We start from the raw sequence: 21,088 nt of genomic DNA on the forward strand, positions 1-21,088 counted from the left end.
ATTTGTTCCCGCCTTACCCCAGGGGGCAGGCACAAGACTGCCCAAAATAAGTAAGCAACTAATGCAAGAGCGGGCACAGATCTTTGAAAGGGCACTGCAAACTCTTAAGCGGTGAAAAAGCTAACGACGCCGTTAAGATCAGACTTCACTTCGGAACCACGAAGTAAGGAGCTCTGGCTTCTCCCACCTCACGGGCCTGAGATTTCCGGGGACCACTTAAGGAAGAGGCTCCTAGACTTCATTTCCCATTTGAAATCGGAAGTAGGTTGCAGTGACACGGAAGCCCTAGAACACTGCTGGGGTGTTTTTTCCCGGCTAAACTTGCTCGCCTAGGACTGACCGGGATTGCGGAGCATACGGGGCCCACCTCGCTCTTCCGGGGTTTCCCGAGCCGACCGGAACTTGGGCGGAGCCTCCCGAGCGCGCCCAGCGCGATTGGCCGGCACCGCTGTCGCTCAGTGCTCCGAGTGGAAGGGGCTGACCGCCGGCCTCCGCAGGGTCGCGGGAGCCGCGCGGCGGATGGGAGGGGCTGGAGCGAAAGTTGCGGGCGCGGGATCCGGGATCCGGGGCAATGGAAGCGGGGCCCGCCTTGTCCCCCGGGCCTTCCCGCTCCTTCAAGGAGGAGCTGCTCTGCGCCGTCTGCTACGACCCCTTCCGTGACGCCGTGACTCTGCGCTGCGGCCACAACTTCTGCCGCGGGTGCGTGACCCGCTGCTGGGAGGTGCAGGTGGCACCCACCTGCCCGGTGTGCAAGGACCGCGCGGCCCCCGCCGACCTGCGCACCAACCACACCCTCAATAACCTCGTGGAGAAGCTGCTGCGCGAGGAGGCCGAGGGCGCACGCTGGACCGGCCACCGCTCTCCGCGCCTCTGCCGCCTGCACCGCGGCCAGTTCAACCTCTTCTGTCTCGACGACAAGGAGCTGCTGTGCTGCTCGTGCCAGACCGACCCCCGGCACCAGGGGCACCGCGTGCAGCCGGTGAAGGACACTGCCCACGACTTTCGGGTAAGCGCGGCCGCGTGCTGGAGGTGGCTGAGTGCGCACGTGGACTGGAACCCAGCACCCTGACCCCGCTGCTCCTGCACTCCAGCCTGCCAGAGCTGGTGTGCCCGGTCCCGCCCCTCTTCCCCCTGCCAGCTTGCTGGTGCCTCCTCGGGACCCCCACTCCCTGCCGCTGGTAACATACAGAGGCTGCCTTCTTCATCAAGGCCGGCCCAGGGGCCTGAGATGGAAGGAGAGAGAATGTCAACAGGAAGTGTGAGAACTGGGGTTACAGGATGTTCTCAAGACAGCTCCCCTGCCCCACCACCTCTGAAGGGCTGAGGCCGTGCACCCTTTCTACCACAGGTGTGTGGCCCATGCCACTTTTAGAAGCACAGGTGTGGGTAAGCCCACAACCCTGGAACTTGGCACACTCAAGGTGGAGGTGCAGGACCCCAAGACCTGGCCAAAGATGTGGAGCCTTTTAGATCTCCCCACATCTTTCCCCTCCTTCCCGGGCTGGATCCCTGTATTGTGTAGCTGTGGGGAGGCCTCTGGCCCTGGCCCTGGCCACCTGGTCCCTTCTGGATCACTCTCTCAGCATCCCCCTAGAGTTCCAGTGGCTATAAATAAGGTAAGGAACAACTTTAGGGCAAACTAACATGGAGAAGTTTTTGGCAGAGGAAGGAAGAATGATCAGGAAATAAGGAGTAGCCATCTCAGGGGTTTTCAGATTTTTTGACCTCAGCTAGTACATGGTAAGACATGTTTTTTCCATTGAGACCCAGAACTGCCACATGCATGTATGGTGTCTGTATCAGCTGAAACAAAAGTTCTGTGAAAATGTCTATTGTACTCAGGTATTTTCTGTCGTTTTATTTTAAAAACTGCACAGGGTGTAAAATATTAATTTATTTCATCACCAACTAAAACCTACTAATACATAGGTCAGACCCACAGTTTGGAGAACCCAGCTCTGCTAGTCTGAAGCTGAGTGTACTGAAAAGGAGGCACTATAAGAATGCCTGTCTCCAGACACTGTTTTAGTTTGTTTGCTTTAATGCCTTTCTTAAGAAATATCAAAAGTTGACAGTTCCATACACATTTTGACAAAGTTCAAGTGAAGGGGAATGTCATCAATATGCTTGTTTGAACCCTACACTAGCTCGGCAATGGGATAAGCCTGTAACTGCTGTCACAGTGGTCCACAGCAGTGCTTTTTCTCCTTCATTTCCCTTGGTAGAAGTGCCAGGTCCTGATTTGGGATAGCTGAAGTAAGTGCTGGGCATTCTGGGGGCTGGGGTTGAGGTAGGGGGCCACCATGGATCGAGTCATGACGAATCACCGTGGGACCGCCAGAAGTATAGATCAGGAAGATGGGCAGGGGTCAAGGCCAAGAGCACTAAGGCAGAACCCAGGGCTGAGCTAAGCCAGGATTCAAGACCAGTGAGCCAGGTGCCCCAAAGTGCATATGGTCTAATGACATCTTTCTGTTTATTCAGCAGATGCCTCGTACTGCTAGGCCCTGGGGATACTGCAGGACACGAGCTAAACAGTAATTCGTACCTTCAAGGAGCTTCAAGCAGAGACTGAGGGGTTAGGAAGTGTTAGCCAGGTGAAGGGGGGTCAGGGAGGGTATTTCAGGCAGAGGCAGCAGCATGTGTAAGGGTCCAGAAGCAGTGACTATCCAGACACTGAGAGAATGAGGGTGGAGTTGCAGAAGGAGCCAGGAGGCCCCAGTCTTGGCCTTTGTTCTAAAGGCTGTAGGGAGCAGTTGGAGGGTTTTAAACAGAGGAATGATGCTGACAGACCAGTGGGCACTCAGGGCTATGTCTGAGGGGGTGAGGAGTCCAGTCCGGAAAGATCTGAGGAGTGTGCTCAGCCTGGTGCTGGGTGGCATCACTCATGCGTTAGACAGCTGTGCGCCAGGACCTATCCTGGGTGCTGAGGCTGCAGAAGTCAGTAAGCCAGAGCCCCTGCCCCCTGGAGCTCGCACTGTAGTGTGGGGACGTCAGCCAGCAAATAGACAAGTTGTCGTTCTGCATGGGTGGATAGGCGGTGGTGGTGGGGACAGTGTGGGAAGGCTGGACAGGTGAGAAGGGGCTGATGGGGAGCCCTGAAAGCTGTCCCATAGGGGCTTTGCGATGAGATGTGTACATTCGAAAGATTTCTTTGGCAACCGTATGAGGGACTCCAGCAAAAATAATCATACCAGCCAACACTTTTTGACCACTAAACTAGGTACCCTGTGCTCTTAAGTGTTTACTTGTCAACACAGTTAATCCTCACAAAAACCCCATGAGGTTGTGTATTAGTTTCCTCTCACTGTTGTAATAAACTGCCTCATACTTTGTGGTTTAACACAGCACAGATTTATTAGCTTACGGCTCTGGAGGTCAGAAGTCCCGACATCCAGGTGTTGGCTCCATGCCCTTTGGAAGCTAGGAGAGGATTTATTTCATTACCTTGTCCAGCTTTTGGAGGCCCCTTCCTTCATCTCTGAAGTGCATCATTCCAACTTCTGCTTCTGTTGTCCCATCGTCTTCTCTACCCCCCTGCCACCCTATCGTAAGGACCCTTGTGATTACAGGGGGCCCCCGCAGACAATCCAGGATAATCTCCCCATCTTAAAATCCATATTTTAATCACATCTACGGAATCCCTTTTGCCGTGTAAGGTAACACGTTCCCAGGTTCTGGGGATTAGGATGTAGACATCTTTGGAGGGGCTGCTATTCAACTTGCTACAAGTGGGTACTGTTCTCCCCATTTTACAGGCAATGACACTGAGTCTCACAGAGGTTAAGCAACTTGTCCAGAGTTAGAACATTTACTGTACAGTTCACCTGGGGCCTTGCTCTGCTCTTACTCTGGTCATGGACTTTTTTTTTTTTTTTTTTTTTTTGCGGTACACGGGCCTCTCACTGTTGTGGCCTCTCCCGTTGCGGAGCACAGGCTCCGGACGCCCAGGCTCAGCGGCCGCAGCTCACGGGCGCAGCCGCTCCGCGGCATGTGGGATCCTCCCAGACCGGGGCACGAACCCGCATCCCCTGCATTGGCAGGCGGACTCTCAACCACTGCGCCACCAGGGAAGCCCTGGTCATGGACTTCGATAGAAGCTTCTCTGGTCCCTGCTGGCCCTCTGTTCCGGAGCCGTGAGGGCAGCCGCCTCTGTGTTGTGGGTCCTTAGAGGCTTGTGTGGATGAGAACCATCATCAGTGGGCCGACAGGTGTGGAGTGAGTGCCTGCTCTGTGCCAGGCACAGTGTGTGCATGAAAGGACAGGGTGGTTCAAGCCCCTGCCTTCTTGGAGTCAGGTGGGCATGATCGAATACTAATCACACCAATGGTCAGTCAGAGGCAGTGAAAGCGGTACCTCTAGCATTAGAACGCAGGTCTCCTGACTCCCAGTCTGACGTTTGGCCCGGCTTGCATCTTCAGAGCAAACCAGCCCTGAACCTCCACCAGGTCCCAGGCCTCAGAACTTCCTTGTCTAGACCCCTTTCTTCTCCATCTCACCGGACTGATATGACGGCCATTCTCTGCCCTCCAGCTTCTTCCTGCCCCAGACCCAGCCTCTTCCCCTTCTGGGGTTACCGTCTTAGAATCAGTCTAGCCAAGCCTAATCGAGGTTTATTCCAGGCACCTCTGAAGTCTTCCCCCTTCCAATCCTTTCCCCTTTTCCCAGCTGTTCCGCCTCATCCTGGATCTCTCCTTATGGGCCAGGCCTTCCCAGATCCAGGTTGTACTGGAGGATGCTTACTTGCCTCCTGGCAAGGCCTGTGACCAGGGGCAGGATGGGGTCTTACTGAGCACTGCCCATTGAGGCTCCTGAGTTAGGGGGCCTAGCTCTAGTTGCCATGGTAGACACCTGCTTCTTAAGGAGGACTGACCACCAAGGGGAAAGGAAGAATGGGAGCCTGGATTGGAGTTGGAGAAGAAGGGCATCTGAATGAGATCAGGTTGTCCCAGATGCATCTCTGCAGTCCATTTAAGAAACCCGGAAAATAAACCAGGAGGAGAGTTAAGTTACCTGGGACCAAGTGACACTCAGTAGTAACGAGCTAACACATGCCTGGTGCACTCTTATAAGTAGTGAACGTGGATCCTCACAGCCATCCTGAGCTAGGTAGTGTTCTCATCCCTCCTATCCGGATGAGGAAACTGAGGCGCCGAGAAGTTAAGGAACGTGCTGAAGATCACCCGCTACTAAGTGGAGGAGCTGGGATTTGAACCTGGGTGGCCAAGGGCCAGAGCTCTTAGCTGCTATTTCAATCTGCCTGAAAAACAAATGTTTGAAATACATAGGAAAAATGACACTACCCGGAGACAGATGCCAGAAAATCCTGGTGATGGGCTAGGTGAGCATGTACAGAGAAAACTGCATTCTTCATTTTTATGGTGGCATTTGAGAGACCATGGGCACTTTCTTGCCTTTATCTTTCAGGGTTGGAGCCTGACTGCCCGAGAAAGAGCTTTTGCCAAAGTTCTCACCGGTGGTCAGTGAAAAGGACAAGGTACAGATCAGGCCTCTGAGCTCTCGATCCAGGAGGCCATGGGGTGTAGTGGAGAGAACGTCAACGCCGAGTGTATTTGTCAACTGGGCAAGTGGTTAGTTGAGCATCTAGTTTGTGCTGAGACCTGGAGATGTGCAGTGGTTGAAACAGTCTCTACCTTTTCAGAGCAAGCCTTCATTACGTCTGCAGTTTATGGAGCGCTACTGTGCTCGGTGAGAGGACCAGGCAAGAGGACCTGCCCCCAGGAAGCCTGCAGCCTTTACAGGAAAGTGAAGTGGTGATGCTGAATAGGAAGTTCAGTGGCAGAGGTGTCCACAGAGAGGCAACTAAACTCTACTGGGGAGGCCAAGGTGGCTTTCTGGAGGAAATGAAGAGGGCCTGAGCTTAGTTTTCAAGGCCACGTTGGGATAGTTGGGTGAAGCAGGTGGGAATCGGTGAGAAGCAGCAGTATATGTAGGGCCTCAGAGGACAGAGAACCTGGCTTGTGCTGGACAACCCTGGCTGCACACATAGCTCTAGCACTTTGATAAGTACTTGAAAGGGTGCTGTGACAGGAAATAATATTCTCTGACTGGCACCCTTCCCCTTTTCTTTTATATCACACAGCACCTGTGTTAATGGATATTTTGGGTAAAACAATATTGTAAAATCCTTAGGATATTAAAGATGCAGTTGAAATTTGCTGCTTAAGGTATCAAATTGTAATTTTTAAAAACACCTTGTAGACTATATAATCACATTCTGAATCCTTTAGTGTAAATAAAACCTTCCTATTTTGTGTTTATTTATAATTTAAGTCATCTTGAATGTTATAATTGAAGCCAAAATCAGAGCTCTTGCTGGGCTTGGGCCCTGGGTGATGTTCCAGATGTGTCATGGGCCACTTAGCTCCACGCAGGGCAGTGATGACCCTTATTGGTCCTGACCAGCCTTTGCACCAGAGCCCCCGCTAGTCTCTGTCATTTCAGGCACTCCTTGGACTACATGCGGGTCCCTGAATGGTGGGTCCCATTGTGATCCAAGTGTGTTTAGTGTTAAAATCAGAATATCAGAAGCAAACATGAAAAGTGTATTGTTTAGATTCATTTGAAATCGCACTTTCTCCCTGTAGTATTTCATAGGTTAACCACTAAATGTATATAGGGGAAAAAAGTGGAATAAAAAGTCTACAGTCTAAAAAAAGACAAGGAAGAGAAGAAAAAGACGTATCGAGCAAGCAGGACAGATAGCACAGAACGAGAAGGTGGACTTAAATGCAATTATATTGGTAATTATGTTAAGTACTCCAGTTAAATGACAAAAGCTGTCTGACTGGATAAAAAAACAAAATCCAATTCTGGGCCACTTAAATATGATGAAGTCATTAAATGCAAAAATTGCATTTGCTTAAATTCAGTATCCTTTTGTGATTGAAAAAAAATTAGCAAACTAGGAATAGAAGGAACTTTATTAAACTGCTTAAGAATACCAAAAAACTTATAGCAAATATATTTAATGGTGAAACACTTAGAGTTTTCTTACTGAGAACAAGAAGAAGGCAGGAATGCCTGTTATGACCAATTTTATCCAAGTTTGTATTGGAGAGCCTAGCAAGTAAAGTCAGGAATAAAGGCATAAGGTTTGGAAAGAGGGAAACAACACTGGCATTATATGCAGATAATATGATTGAATCTGCATAGAAATTTCTGTGGCATAGAAAATAAAAAGGTGCTATAGATAAATTATAAATATGTAAATGAGTTTAGACAGAACGCTGGTTTGTAAAATAAAGATTAACAGTTGTATTTATATCAGTAGCAAATAGAAAAATTTAAAAACCATTTACAATAGTATTTTAAAAAAATCAGATATCTGGGAATAAATGTAACGAGAAGTGTGCAGAACTCTGGCAGGGAAAAATAGAAAACTCTGTTGAGGGACATCAAAGAAGACTAAGTGGGAAGATATACCATATTCATAGATTAGAAGACAGTATTTAAAGATGTCAGTTATTCTCAAACTGATCTGTAGAGTCAATTCTATCCCAATCAAAATCCCAACATGATGGTTTTGTGGATTTTGACAAGCTGATTTTAAAATTCACATGCAAGCTCAAAGGGCCAAGAATTGCCAAAGCATTCTTAGGAAATATTTATTAGATGTCAGTTTATATTGTAGCTGTAGAAGTTAAGATCGTGGTACTGGCGCAAGGATAAAGAGATGGCCAGGGAAACAGACTGGGGAACCTAGAAACAGATCTGTGTGTGGTGTATGACAGAGGTGGCCTTCAGACCAGTAGGGGGATGGTAGTATTCTTTTTTAAATTAAAAAAAAAAATTTATTGAAATATAGTTGATTTACAATGTTGTATTAGTTTCCAGTTTATTCTTAAATAATGCTTTTGGAGCAAACAAGCTACTGGGTCACACCATTCACAAAATAAACTTCAGGTATCCACATTAGACCCAAATGTGAAAGGAAGGAAAGCTATAACTTTAAATAATATAGGAGATTATCTTTATGACCTCAGAGGAGGGAGGTATTTCTTAAAACCAACGAGCACTAATTCCAGAGGAAAACACTGATACATTGGATCACACTGAAATTAAGAAATATAAGTGGTACAATAGGAGATACTAGTTATGCATTTAAACCATAAAAGACATACACTGTGTATTTATAATAAATTCTTACATGCCAGTAGGAAAACGGCAGGCAACTCAATAGAAAAAGGGTCAAAGATTTTAATAACAGGTATTTAAAAATAAAGATCCAAATGGTTAATAAACGTTTTTCATTCACATTGCTCATGTGGCATAAATTGGTACACCTGCTTTGGAAAAACGTTTAGCATTTATCTACGAAAGTTGAAGATACACGTACCAGTGGCCCAGCAATTCTACCCCCAGGAAATATTTTGTAGAAGAACCAGTGTACCTGTGCCCTAGGAGACCTATACAAGAATGTTCATCCTATTTGTATGACTCGAAGTTGTAAATGACCCAGCTATCCATTGACAACAGAATGGATACCTGATTGTGGTGTATTCATAAAATAAATTACAATGCAACAATGAACGGGTAAACTTACATACAATTATGTATTTGAATCCTACAAACTTTATGTTACGTAGAGGAAGCAAGACACAAAAGAATATATGTAGTTTTATTCCATTAATATAAAGCTCAAAACCAGGCAAAACTAAAGTGTATTATTTAGGTTAGGGATCATACATAGCGGATATAACTCTAAAGAAAAGCAAGGAAGTACCATAGAAATTAGGAGTTTCCTCTGACAGAAAAAAGGGATTAAGGTTCAGAAGGGACATGTCCTGGGTGGTGGTTACAGGGGTGTTCAGTTTATAATTATTTAAGAGATAGCACGTTTATGTCTTATGCAAAGAAAATAAATTGGTGACAACAACAAAGGAGATTGAAAGGTACAAAGTAACTCATTAAATTGGAGAGAAAAGAGAATTCCCTGGCAGTCCAGGGGTTAGGACTCGGTGCTTTCACTTTCACTGCTGTGGGTCAGGGCTCCATCCTTGGTAGGGGAACTAAGATCCCCCAAGCTACACAGCAGGGCCAAAAAAAAAAAAAAAATTGGAGTGAAAAGGAAGGAATTTCCTCTCATTAAGCTCTTGGTAATTTATAAGAAAAAGTTAAAACTTCTAAAGTTTTCATTTTATAGGCTTTTAAAAATTTGAGGTATAACTTATATACAGTTAGATGCATAGATCTTAAATGTTCAGTTGGATGAGTTCTATTACACACACCCTATACCTACCACTGCAAACGAAGTAGAGGACATCTCCATCACCCTGGAGGGTCCCTCCTTCTTCCCAGTCAGTCTTCCACCAAGAGGCAACCACTTTCTGATTTATCACCTTGGATTAGTGTTGCCTGATCTTCAACTGCACGTAAATGGAATGATACTGTGTACTCTTCTCCAGAGTAGTATATACATATACCTTTTGGTTCACCTATGTTATGGGTATCAGTAGTTTGCTCCTTTTTTTACTGCTAAGTAGCTTTCCATTGCATGAATATACCATAATTTACTCACCCATCTCTTGCTGATGGACATTTGGGTCATTTCCAGGTTTTGATTTTCCATAAGTTTTAAAGATGCGTTGTTTAATTTGACATTTATGGGAGGAAAATTTCATTCACATGCTAGGTTGTTTAAGGAATTGGGCAAAGTATGGCCAGAACTATAAGCTTTTATTCTCCAGAACTAAAGAAATTGACATGTTTGATGTCAACAGATTTGGAAATAAGATGACACATTTGGAAACACAAAAGACAACTAGACAACATAGTAGTAGCTCCCTGAATGAAATAGGGTGGGTAGTCTTGTGGTTAAGACTGTGGCCTTTATTCTTGGTCAGTTCTGCAGACAGATCGTGGTTCTGCTGCTAACTATAATTTTGGCAATGTACTTAACTTTCCTGGGCCTTCTTTTCTCTTCTATATATTAGCAATAGAGCGCCTACCTTGCAGAAATGTAAGAATTCAATAGAATGATGTTTGTAAAGTACCTAATTTAGTGCCTTGTGCATAGTACATGCTCAATAATAACTGCTTGCTGGTGGTAATATAATCATTGGTGGGTTTCACCAGCTAGCATCTCAGAGAAGGGCACATTTTATTTAGGGTTGGGATTTGCTGAATTAAAGCAAAACTCTCCAAGTGATTGAAAAGTTTGGGAAGGACAAGGGACTGTCACCCCCTTCCCATCTTCATTACCCTGTAAATCCCGGACTGAAGGTTGAAGGGCAGAAGGTTGGGCCGTGTTGTTTGGGGCCAGCATGCCCCTGGGTAATGTGACTTGCTTCACTCCTGTCATTCACACTTCTTTGGCAAATCGTGGAATTGTCTTTGGGGACCCTATTACATAACTTTGCAACAATACATCTCGTCCCACAAAATAACACATTGGGATGATATTTCAGTGGTTTTGTGGGACGCTCATGCTAATGTTATTTTGCTGTTGACGAGACACACCTTAGAGGTGATATACTACGGAAAACAGTATTTTTAAAAAATCTGTTAAATATTGTCAAGAAGAACATAAACATGACTAGAATGAATAGAAAACAAAAGCTGCAGAAAAACAAATCATTGTTTATTTTCTGGAGAAGAGTGGTTAAAAGAATGGACTGTGGAGCAGGACAGATGGGCTAGTTATCTAGTGCTGTGTAACAAATTACCCCAATCATAGTGGCTTAAAACAAAAATGTCTATTATGTCATGGTTTCTGTAGGTCAGGAATCTGGCGTGACCCGACTGGTTGTTTCTGCCTCAGGGTCTCATGATGCTGCAGTGTTGGTCGGGGCTACAATCTCATCTGAAGGCCCAAGAAAGCCAGGATCCCCACTCAGGCTCACTTGTGTGGTTGGTGGCAGGATTCGGGTCCTTGCGGCTGTTGGCTGGATACCCTCAGTTCCTAGCCCCATGGGCTGCTCCAGAGGGTGGATCACTTCCATGCAAGGGAGCAAGCACGGGAGGGCAAGAAAGGGGTGTGTGTGCAGACTTTTTGTCACCTCAGTTCATGTCCCATCACTTTTGCCATATTCTGTTGGTTAGAAGCAAGTCACTAGATCCAGCCCACAGGGAGGGGATTCCACCAGGGCATGAGTACAGGGAGGTGGGATCATTGGGGCCATTTTAGAGGCTGTCTCCTTCAATCTGTGCTCTGGCTCCAATGATGGCTGTCCCTCCCACATGCAGAGTATGTTCACCCCCTCCCAAGATTCCCAAGCATCTTGTCCCATTACAGCATCAGCTTGAAGTCCAGAATCTCGCCATCTACATCAGGCCCAGGTGGGGATGAGGCTTTCGAGGACAAATCTGTATTTATCACTCATAACAAATTAGCCCCAAATTTGGCATCTTAAAACAACAAACTTTCTTATCTCACAAGAGGGAGGGATCACTGGGAACGATCTTAGAGGCTGCCTGCCACCACTGTTTAGGTTCTCATCCTTGCTCTGCCATGAACTAGCCGTGTGCCCTTGGGCTAGTCACTTCCCCTTTCTGTGCTTCAGTTTTTTCATCGGTAAAAGCGGGCTGATAAAATTACTAATAGGAATAATGTGATGATTAAGTGACGTAATGTGTAAAGTAATTAGCAAAGTCCCTGGCACATAGCAAATGCTCAATAAATGGTAGTCATTTATAATTAATGCTGTTAGAATTGTTATTTTTCCAAAGAGAAAACTTGTGAGGCTTTTTCAGAATGTAGAGGGAAAAGGATAAAGATGGAGAGAAAATGCTAGGCCTGGGATACAAAAGGTCAGAATCCAACCTAAAACCAGCAGTGGTTCCTCTAGGAGCCCAGGGAGATCAGAGCAGAGGTTAAATTTATAAAACAAAAACTAAGCAAGAAGTATTTGAATCTGCTGATTAAAGTCTTTCACACGATCCAAGCACTACTAGAATATCAGGATAAGGCAGGGATGCGGGGAGACGTGTACAGTAGCCCCTCTGTAGTTACAGGTTCCACACCTGTGGATTCAACCAATGGGAGATCAAAGATATTCGGGGGGGGGGAAATCCAGAAAGTTCCAAAAAACACAACTTGAATTTGCCACTCTGGCAACTATTTACATAGCATTTACATTGTACTTACAACTACTTACATAGCATTTTATACAAATACGACACCATTTTTATATAAGGGACTTGAACATCCTTGGATTTCAGTATCCGTGGGGATCCTGGAACCAATCCCCTATGGATACCAAGGGAAGACTGCAGTTTAGATAAGGCCCTGTGGGAAGAACTGGGTCATCCCCACTATCAGGCCTATTCTTTCGTGACTGCAGACCAGTCCAGTTCAGAAAGTCACCAAGGGAGCCTGTGAGTACATTGTCTTTACCGTCAGGCCCACAGCTCGGGTTCATGGCCCGGCCTTCACCAGCTTTAGGCCAAGCGGGATGGCTTCTGTGCTGTCCCGTGACCAGTGTGGGAGGGAACAGGTCCCTTTACCTCCTCACCCTGTCTCTCCATCTGTATCAGGTATAAACGAAGGGGCTGGGTTAGAGGCTATCTGAGGCCCTTTATGCTGTACCCCATCCAGTTCAATGTCAGGGCTGTGCTTTTCCAGCTGTGTCCCACAGCACGTGGCCGGACCGGGTTCAGTAAATGTGGTCGAGTGGTACCCACGGTGATGTGCAACTCCCGCTGTGATGTGGCGTGCTGCATCCCTGCCCGGCCTCCACCCTAACCTGCATCCTTGCCTCCTTCTCGCCCCTCACGGCAGGCCAAGTGCAGGAACATGGAACACGCGCTGCGGGAGAAAGCCAAGGCCTTCTGGGCCATGCGGCGCTCCTACGAGGCCATCGCCAAGCACAATCAGGTGAGTGACGCTGGGGCTGAACGGGGCGACGGGGACACCCGGGGTTGCTGCGGGGAGAGGTGCAGGTGGGCCGGCCCTGGCCATGCTGCTGCCCACAGGGTCGGCCTTTGCCAGCCCTGATGGCCTCGCACAGCCTTGCCCTCGGATGCCGGTTGTGGCTGCGTGGCCTCTTTAGGCACCATGCCAGCAGCCATGGAGCAGCTTCAACAGCCCCCTGCACCACCTGCCCTGTGGTTTCAGGCTGGCAGCACGTGCCACGCTGCACCGCTTGCCCGGCCGCTCAAGCCAGCGGCACCCTCATTCTCACTCCCCACGTCCATGGTCTCCAGAATGCATCCGTCCGTTGACAGTCATGCTGCACTGCCACCATCCTGGTCCAGGTCCCCATTGTTTTTTCCCTGGCCTCCTACCCGGGCCCCGTACTTCCACTCTTGTCCTGCAGTCCACACTCCCTGGAGTGGGCTGATCGTTTCTAAAGATAGATCGATTGTGTCACTCCTCTGCTTAAAACTGTCCAGTGGTTTCCATGGCACCCGTGGCACAGTCCAGACTCCTCACCATCCAAGGGCCTCATCCAGCCTCCGTCTGCCCCTCAGCTTCATCTCCTCCCAAGCTCGGCCTGTGCCGTGTGCCTGGCTGGCCTGGTGCAGGATGCGGTGGGGACACCTAGGGAGTGTCCATGTGTCCAAGTGACAGCTGCTGTCTGTCCATCCCAGGCGCTGTGGAATTCTCAGAAGGTCAGGTGTGAAAAGTCCAGGATTCCAGCTTCATTAATGCTTTTCCTCTAAAGCCAGTCAGTCCAGGTGGATGAAAAATGAAAGTTTTGTGTTTCCCTGTTTATTGAGGGGCTGCCACTGCCAGCATGGGAGTGGCTGGAGCTGAATTTACACTGGCTGGTTTTTCCTGTCTACTCTGTTTTTTATCTTTTGGTGTGATAAGAATCATCCCGGATTTCACTCTCTCCCTCTATGCGTTATCAGTCTTTTTACCTGATATTTCAACAGCGCCATCTCTCCTCACATGCATTTCTTTGTTTATTAATAAGTGTGTACATCCTTTCACAAGTATAACAGCCATTTGCATTTCTTCTGTGAAGTTCACATTCTTTTTCTTGGAATGTTTGTCTTTTCTCCTTGCGCGTTCATAAGAACACTATTATGAAGAATAATAATAATCTACCATATAGGTTGGAAGTATTTTTCCTAGTTCGTCCTTTTTCAAAAACTCATTTCCCCCCTTTTTTTGGTCATTTCCCCTTTTTCAATGAATCATTTTGTCATCGTATTATCAGAGCCATAAACATATTGAATTTTCAGTTCAAAGATGTGGGTTACTAACCTGCCATTGCTAGAGCACACAATTCGAGTTGTTTTTCCAAAATTTGTCATGGAATTGTACTTATGTATTTAGTCTCTTGCCATGTAAAACTTCTTATTTTTACATGTATCCAATTATCTCATTCTTTCTTTGAGGCTTCTCAATTTCATATCATGATAAGAAAGGTCTTTCTCATTCCAAGATGAGAAATAGGTCTCTGCTTTTTCTTTGAGTATGTTTATGGTTTTGTTTTAACTTATTTTAAATGCTTTTCGTAGTTATGATTAGGAGTGTGCGTATTATTAATGATTCCGTTTTAAAATAAAAACTTCCTACTATTTTTTTGGTAAGCCTCTCTATCAAATTTGAGGTCCTAATATTGGAAGGCAAATAATTTGTTTTAAACGATTAGACATTGGATTTTATTTTATTTATTTACTTATTTTGGCCATGCAGTGCTGCATGCAGGATCTTAGTTCCCTGACCAGGGATTGAACCCCTGCCCCCTGCAGTGGAAGTGCGGAGTCTTAACCACTGGACATCCAGGGAACTCCCTGGAAGGCAAATAATTTTTTAAAATCTTTGCTGTTTGCAACAGTTCACGTCTGTGATTCAGGGCTTCCCTCACTATTGCACAACCTATACAGGTACAGAGTATTGCTGAGGAATTTATAGGACTACAGTTGTCATCTATAAGCAGTGATTTGATTTTATTTTTCATGTATCAAAACAACCTCATTAGGCTGTTTGACTTATTTTAAACTTATAAATTCGTGCTAAGAGAGCTGCATGTATATTTTGTCTTTCGAGGTTTTGCATGTGATTTCTCCTGAAAAATGGAGTTCCTTTGCTAAACATCTGGGAGCCAGATGTGGTGGCTGAGGCCCCCTCCCGCCCTCTGCTGCAGGTGGAGGCTTCCTGGCTGGAAGGGCGAATCCGGCAGGAGTTTGACAAGCTTCGAGAGTTCTTGAGAGTGGAGGAGCAGGCCATCCTGGATGCCATGGCCGAGGAGGCCAGGCAGAAGCAGCTTCTGGCCGAGGAGAAGATGAAGCGGCTGGCGGAAGACACGGAGGCCCTGGCCCATGAGATTGAGCGGCTGCAGATGGAGATGAAGGAGGATGACGTTTCCTTTCTCATGGTGAGGAGCTCAACGTCCAGAGTCAGTGACAAGGACCAGATGTTCAGGGGCCAGCGGGGAGCCTGAGGCCAGCGGCCCTGGCCAACCCAGCCTTCCCGTAGCTTCCGGACCCCAGGTTGGAGGAGCTTCCAGATGAGGTGCTTGGCTTGTGTCAGGAGGCGTAGGAGCTTTTTTTTTTTCGTAGGAGCTTTTAATCAAGACCTTGAGGGCCTCTCCACTCCTCTCTGCCTCTCTCCTTCCCTCCTCCTCCCTCTCCCTTCCTCTCTTGCACTTATTCTTCCTCTCTCATTTTTTGTTTCTTCTCTCTTGACTCCTTCTTGATACAGTAGAGTACTTTTTAAATTATTTTTTATGCGCCACTTCTCTAGATTTATGGAAAGTTTCCATTCTGTAGGTTATCTTTTCACTTTCTTGATGACATCCTTTGAAGCACAAAAGTTTTCCATTTTGCTGAAGTCCTATTTATCTGTTTTCTTTTGCTGTTTGCGCTTTTGGTGTCATATCTAAGAAACCATAGCCTGATCCAAAGTCATGAGTTTTATAGTCTTGTCTCTACATTTAAGTCTGATCCATTTGGAGTTAATTTTTGTATATGGTACAAGGTGGGAATCCAGCCTTCTGCATGTGGATACCCAATTGTCCCAGCACCATTTGTTAAAGACCTTTCTTTTCTCATTGAATGGTCTTGGCACCCTTGTTGATAACCAGCCGACAGTAAATACGAGAGTTTATTTCTAGACTTTCAGTGTCCATTGATCTATATGTCCTTATGTTAGTACCACACCATCTTGTTTAGTGTTGCTTTTAATGAGGTTTTTTTTTAATTGAGGTATAGTTGATTTACAATATTATATTAGTTTCAGGTGTTCAGCATAGTGATTCAAAATTTTTATAGATTTATATTCCATTTAAAGTTATTAGAAAATATCGGCTATATTCCCTGTGCTGTAAATATATCCTTGTAGCCTATTTATTTTGTACATAGGAGTTTGTGTCTCTTCATCCCCTCTCCTTATCTTGCCCCTCCCCTCTTCCCCTTCCCTACTGATAACCACTAGCTTGTTCTCTATATCTGTGAGTCTGTTTTATTATATTCGTTTGTTTAATTTTTTTTATATTCCACATATAAGTAGTAACATACAGTATTTGTCTATCCCTGACTTATTTCACTTAGCATGATATTGTTATTGCAAATGCCAAAATTTTATTCTTTTTTTATGGCCGAGTAGTAACTTTTAATAAGTTTTGAAACCAGAAAGTGTGAGCCACCAACTTTGTCCTTTTCCAAGATTGTTTTGGCTCTTCTGAGTCCCTTGAATTTCATATCAATTTTAGTATCAGCTTATCAGTTTCTGCAAAGAAGCCAGCTGTTATTTTGCTAGGAATTGCATTGAATCTGTAGATCAGTTTGGGGGGGGGGGTATTGCCATCTTAACAATATTAAGTCTTCTGATCCATGAACATGGGATGTATGGCTCCTTCTGAGGTCAGAAACTCATGTTTTCTCTGTGTCTCTGTTTGTGTCTCTGTTTTTTTCTTTTTCAGAAACACAAGAGCCGAAAACGCCGGTAAGTTGACAAGGCTGGTAGAGGGGAGGGGAGGAGTCAGCAGAAATACCAGGGGTGCAAACTCCCATGGCTCCAGGGCCAGGCATGTAATGAGGCTGGCTGGGTGCAATACAGAGGGAGCAGGGGGACTGACCAGGTGGAGAGCCCTCTTTCAAGGCACCCACTTCTGATTTGCACTGATGCAGTGTTGTTTTCCTGAGTGTGCAACGTGACCATTCCCTGTGTGGGGAGAGAGTGCCGTCGTGCGCGGGGACTGTAGTTCTCTGGGGGCCGGCCCCCTACTTCTGAGAGCCTCAGGACATGCTGGTTTGTGTTGATGGTTGTAGAGTTCACAGGGATGAATATGGAAGAACTGTGTCCCCGTCAGAGCTGTACAAAGATGGAAGAAAGTGCTTTGGGCAGTAGTGAGTTCCCTGTCACTGGAGGTGTTGAAGCAAAGGCCAGTGACACCTTCAAAATGTGGGACTAGAGGACCCTTAAGCTGCCTTCCAATTCATGTACCCTGTGAGCTGATGTGTTCGTGTGATTTCTGCCCACATGCATGTCTGAGAACCTCCTATTTATATTCATCCCAGTGGGGGCAGGATGGGCTCAAGTACTGAGTCCTGAAGGGGTGTGAGCTGCCCAGTTGGCTCCTCTTGTATTGAGTAAGATGGCCAGGGAGTCTAGGCCTGAGGCAAGGGATCCTATTTCCAGCTGACCCAGTTAGGTCCCAGGATGCATGGCCCTGGCCCAGCACACCAGGCCCAATTTTCCTTTCCCAGCCTCTTCTGCACGATGGAGCCAGAGCCTGTCCAGCCTGGTATGCTCATCGACGTTTGCAAGTACCTGGACTCCCTGCAGTACCGAGTCTGGAGGAAGATGCTCGTGTGTGTCGAATCTGGTGAGAGGGGCCCAGGCGGGTGTAAGAGCAGGGAGGTCATGCAAGGCAGAGAGCCAGCTGAACTCACTCCTTCCAGCTTCCCACCCCTCTTCCTCCTCCCCCCACTGGTCCCTTCTCTAGCCTCTTTCATTCAAGCCCCTGTGCCCTACTCCCCTTCTTGCCCCACTGCTCAAACCCCTCCTGGCCGAACCCTTCCTTTTTGGGTCCTGACTCTTGGCCACCTCTTCAGAAAGAGCAACTGACTTCCCTTTCTATTCCGAAACGTATTGTATATATAATATAATGAAAGAGTTCCTCAGTTCAGGGGTGCCTCTCCAAGGTGATTCCAGCCCACATGAGTCACTATATCATGTGCTGTGGACTGAATGTTTATATGTCCCCCCACCCTCCGAATTCATATGTTGAAGCCCTAACTTCCATGTGATGGAATTTGCAAGCAGGGCCTTTGGGAGGTGATTAGGGTTAGAAGAGGTCATGAGGGTGGGGCCCAATGATGGGGTTAGTGCCCTTTTAAGAAGAGACACAAGAGAGTTGGCTTCCTCTCTCTCTCTCCCTCCCCCGTGTGAGGACACAGCAAGAAGGTAGCCATCTATAAACCAAAGAGGGCCCTCACCAGCAACTGAGCATGCTGGTACCCTTGGTCTCTGAATTCCAGCCTCCAGAACTGTGAGAAATATAGTTCTGTTGTTTAAGCCACCCAGTCTCTTGATACTTTTGGAGTAGCAGTCTGAATGTGATTTTACAGGGAGAAATGTCAGTAACCCAGGGGCATGTTACGTGCTTTTGTTAGATGTCACAGGCATCGTGTCAGGGTCAGGATCCCTGCCTTCATTGGCTTCCTGTGGCTGTCCGAACAAGGGACAAAGACTAGACGCTTTAAAATGGCAGAAATTTATTCTTCTGGAGGCTTGAAGTCCAAAGCCAAGGTGTCAGCAGGGCCGTGCTCCCTCTGAAACCTGTAGGGGAGGATCCTTCTCTGCCGCTTACTACCTTTTGCTATTTGCTGTGAGACCTTGGCTGGTGGCTGCAGCACTTTGACCTGTGCCTCCAATATCACAGGACTTTTCCCCATTATGTGTCTATGCCTCTTCTCCTCTTTTGTAAGGACAACATTCATATTGGATTAAAGGCCCCCTCTACTCCAGTCTGATCTCATCTTAAATACTTACATCTGCAACAACCCCATTCTCAAATAAGGTCACCTCCTGAGATACTGGGGGTTAAGACTTGAACATAGCTTTCTGGCAGGGCACATTTCAACCCATAACACCACCCCTCAGCCCCGGGCAGCCGCCTCCATGCACTGGGCCCAGTGGGACACAGTCTGTCAGTTTAGGGGGACCAGAGGCATCAGGCTGGCCTGACAGCAGGGCGGGCTGTCAGGTTTGCTGATTTCACCCACTCTCTTCCCACGGCCCACCCAGTGCCTTTCAGCTTTGATCCCAACACTGCGGCTGGCTGGCTGTCCGTGTCAGACGACCTCACCAGTGTCACCAACCACGGCTACCGGGTCCAGGTCGAGAATCCGGAGCGCTTCTCATCGGCACCCTGCCTGCTGGGCTCCTGCGTCTTGTCGCAGGGCTCGCATGCCTGGGAGGTGGACCTGGGGGCACTGCCGAGCTGGCGCGTGGGCGTGGTGCGGCTGCGCCAGGACGCGGGCGCCGAGGGCCACTCGCACAGCTGCTACCACGACACGCGCTCGGGCTTCTGGTACGTGTGCCGCACACAGGGCGTGGACGGCGACCACTGCGTGACCTCGGACCCCGCCACATCGCCCCTGGTCCCCGCCATCCCGCGCCGCCTGCGCGTGGAGTTGGAGTGCGAGGAGGGTGAGCTGTCCTTCTACGACGCGGAGCGCCACTGCCACCTGTACACCTTCCACGCCCGCTTCGGGGAGGTACGGCCCTACTTCTACCTGGGCGGCTCGCGGGGGGACGGGCCCCCCGAGCCGCTGCGCATCTGCCCCCTGCGCATCACCGTCAAGGAGGAGCTGGATGGCTGAAGCCTGCCCTGCCTGATATCGCCGGGTCTCGCGCCCCGGTCCCATTTTCTTTCTGTCTCTTCCCAAAGGCACACTTGCCTTGGTACCTCTCTGCCTCCCGCCTTCTTGCCAGGATCTTCCTACTGGCCATCCTGTCCTTTTCTGTGTCTCCAGGCCATGTACCTCCTCTCTCATTTTTGGTCCCTTCTCTACCCACCTTTGAAAGTTATCCAGGAGACACCTCCCTGATTAGGCTTTTTCCAAAGTTGTGGCATCCTCTGGATGTGAATTTTCTGATTCACATTCTAAGATTGCTGGGCATAATGTTTGCTTCTAAGAATGGGTCTGTTTAAAAATGTAAGTTTCATCATTTTCCAAGAGTGGTGAGGCCAGCAGACTGGAAGAGGACTGCTGTTGAGAAGAGTTTGTTACTCACAGTCTCCAGGAGGAGGACCCTGCCGTGGTGGGGGTGGGGTGGGGTTTGGGAAGCACCAGGGTCCTTAGGAGGCAGGGGGCGTGAGGGGAAAGCTTGGGTGGGAGACTTATTGTGCTTTTCAAGGGAAGGAACAGGCCAGGCAGGGTAAGTGGGTTTATGATTGGCAAGTTGGAATACTTTTGACCAGCGCTAGGGCGCAGGGGCTGCCCCTAGGGATGATTAGGACAGGGGGATATTGGCCTGGAGTGGAGGAGCCCTGTGAGAGCCTGATACAGGAGGTGGTTGGGGGGTATAGCTCTGCGTGTAGAAGGTTGGCTGCATTTGAAAGGCGTGCTCATAGGGGAGTTGTTTGCTGTATCTAGGAATTTGCTAGCCGGAGAAGCCCCAGATGCCAAGTGTCAAGATTACAGAAAAGAAGAAAATATAGTTAATACAGGACCATTGCCATGGCTTTGGGGAGGACCCATGGCTAGGCTTGTCTGTCACTTTGTACCAGTATTTAAAACTGCTCCAGGGGCCTCCCTGGGGCCCTTCAGGGTGAGGTTGGGGGCAAGACTGCCCATCAGCTCGGCTCTGATTTATTGATTTACACTTCTTGGATGATTTCCTGTGAACAGAGGTTCCAGAGCACTTAAAAACACACAATTTAAAAACCATGGTTCCCTCTGTGGGCCTCACTTTCCTCATCTGCAATGAGATTGTAGGCCTGGAAGGTGGTGCCCTTCTGTAATTGTGTGGAGCATCTTCCTCTGATTCTTCTCACAAAGGTACAGAAGGGAGGGAAAGAGGGGCCCTTTCAGTTAGGAAGGAAGGAAGGGGACGCGGTCCAGGGGAAGTACAAGGAGGGAGGGAGCTCCAGGGCTCTTGTCTTTGCTGACCTCAGCCTGCTCGTTCTTGTTCTCCTGGCTTTTGTGTTCTCATCCTGAT

At 47.8% G+C, this 21,088-nt stretch overlaps 1 protein-coding gene across 1 annotated transcript; it reads left to right on the forward strand.

Moving 5' to 3' along the window:
* Positions 1–527: 527 nt before the first annotated feature.
* Positions 528–20,179, forward strand: TRIM35 (tripartite motif containing 35). Its single transcript, XM_079927628.1, has 6 exons — positions 528–1,006; positions 12,743–12,838; positions 15,063–15,293; positions 16,839–16,861; positions 17,626–17,744; positions 19,169–20,179. The coding sequence occupies exons 1-6, from the start codon at positions 572–574 to the stop codon at positions 19,744–19,746; spliced, it is 1,482 nt and encodes a 493-aa protein (XP_079783754.1). The 5' UTR covers positions 528–571; the 3' UTR covers positions 19,747–20,179.
* The last annotated feature ends 909 nt before the right edge of the window (positions 20,180–21,088 follow it).

The sequence above is a fragment of the Stenella coeruleoalba genome, assembly GCF_951394435.1.
Source record: "Stenella coeruleoalba genome assembly, chromosome: 7".
In the NCBI taxonomy this organism is placed as follows: Eukaryota; Metazoa; Chordata; class Mammalia; order Artiodactyla; family Delphinidae; genus Stenella; species Stenella coeruleoalba.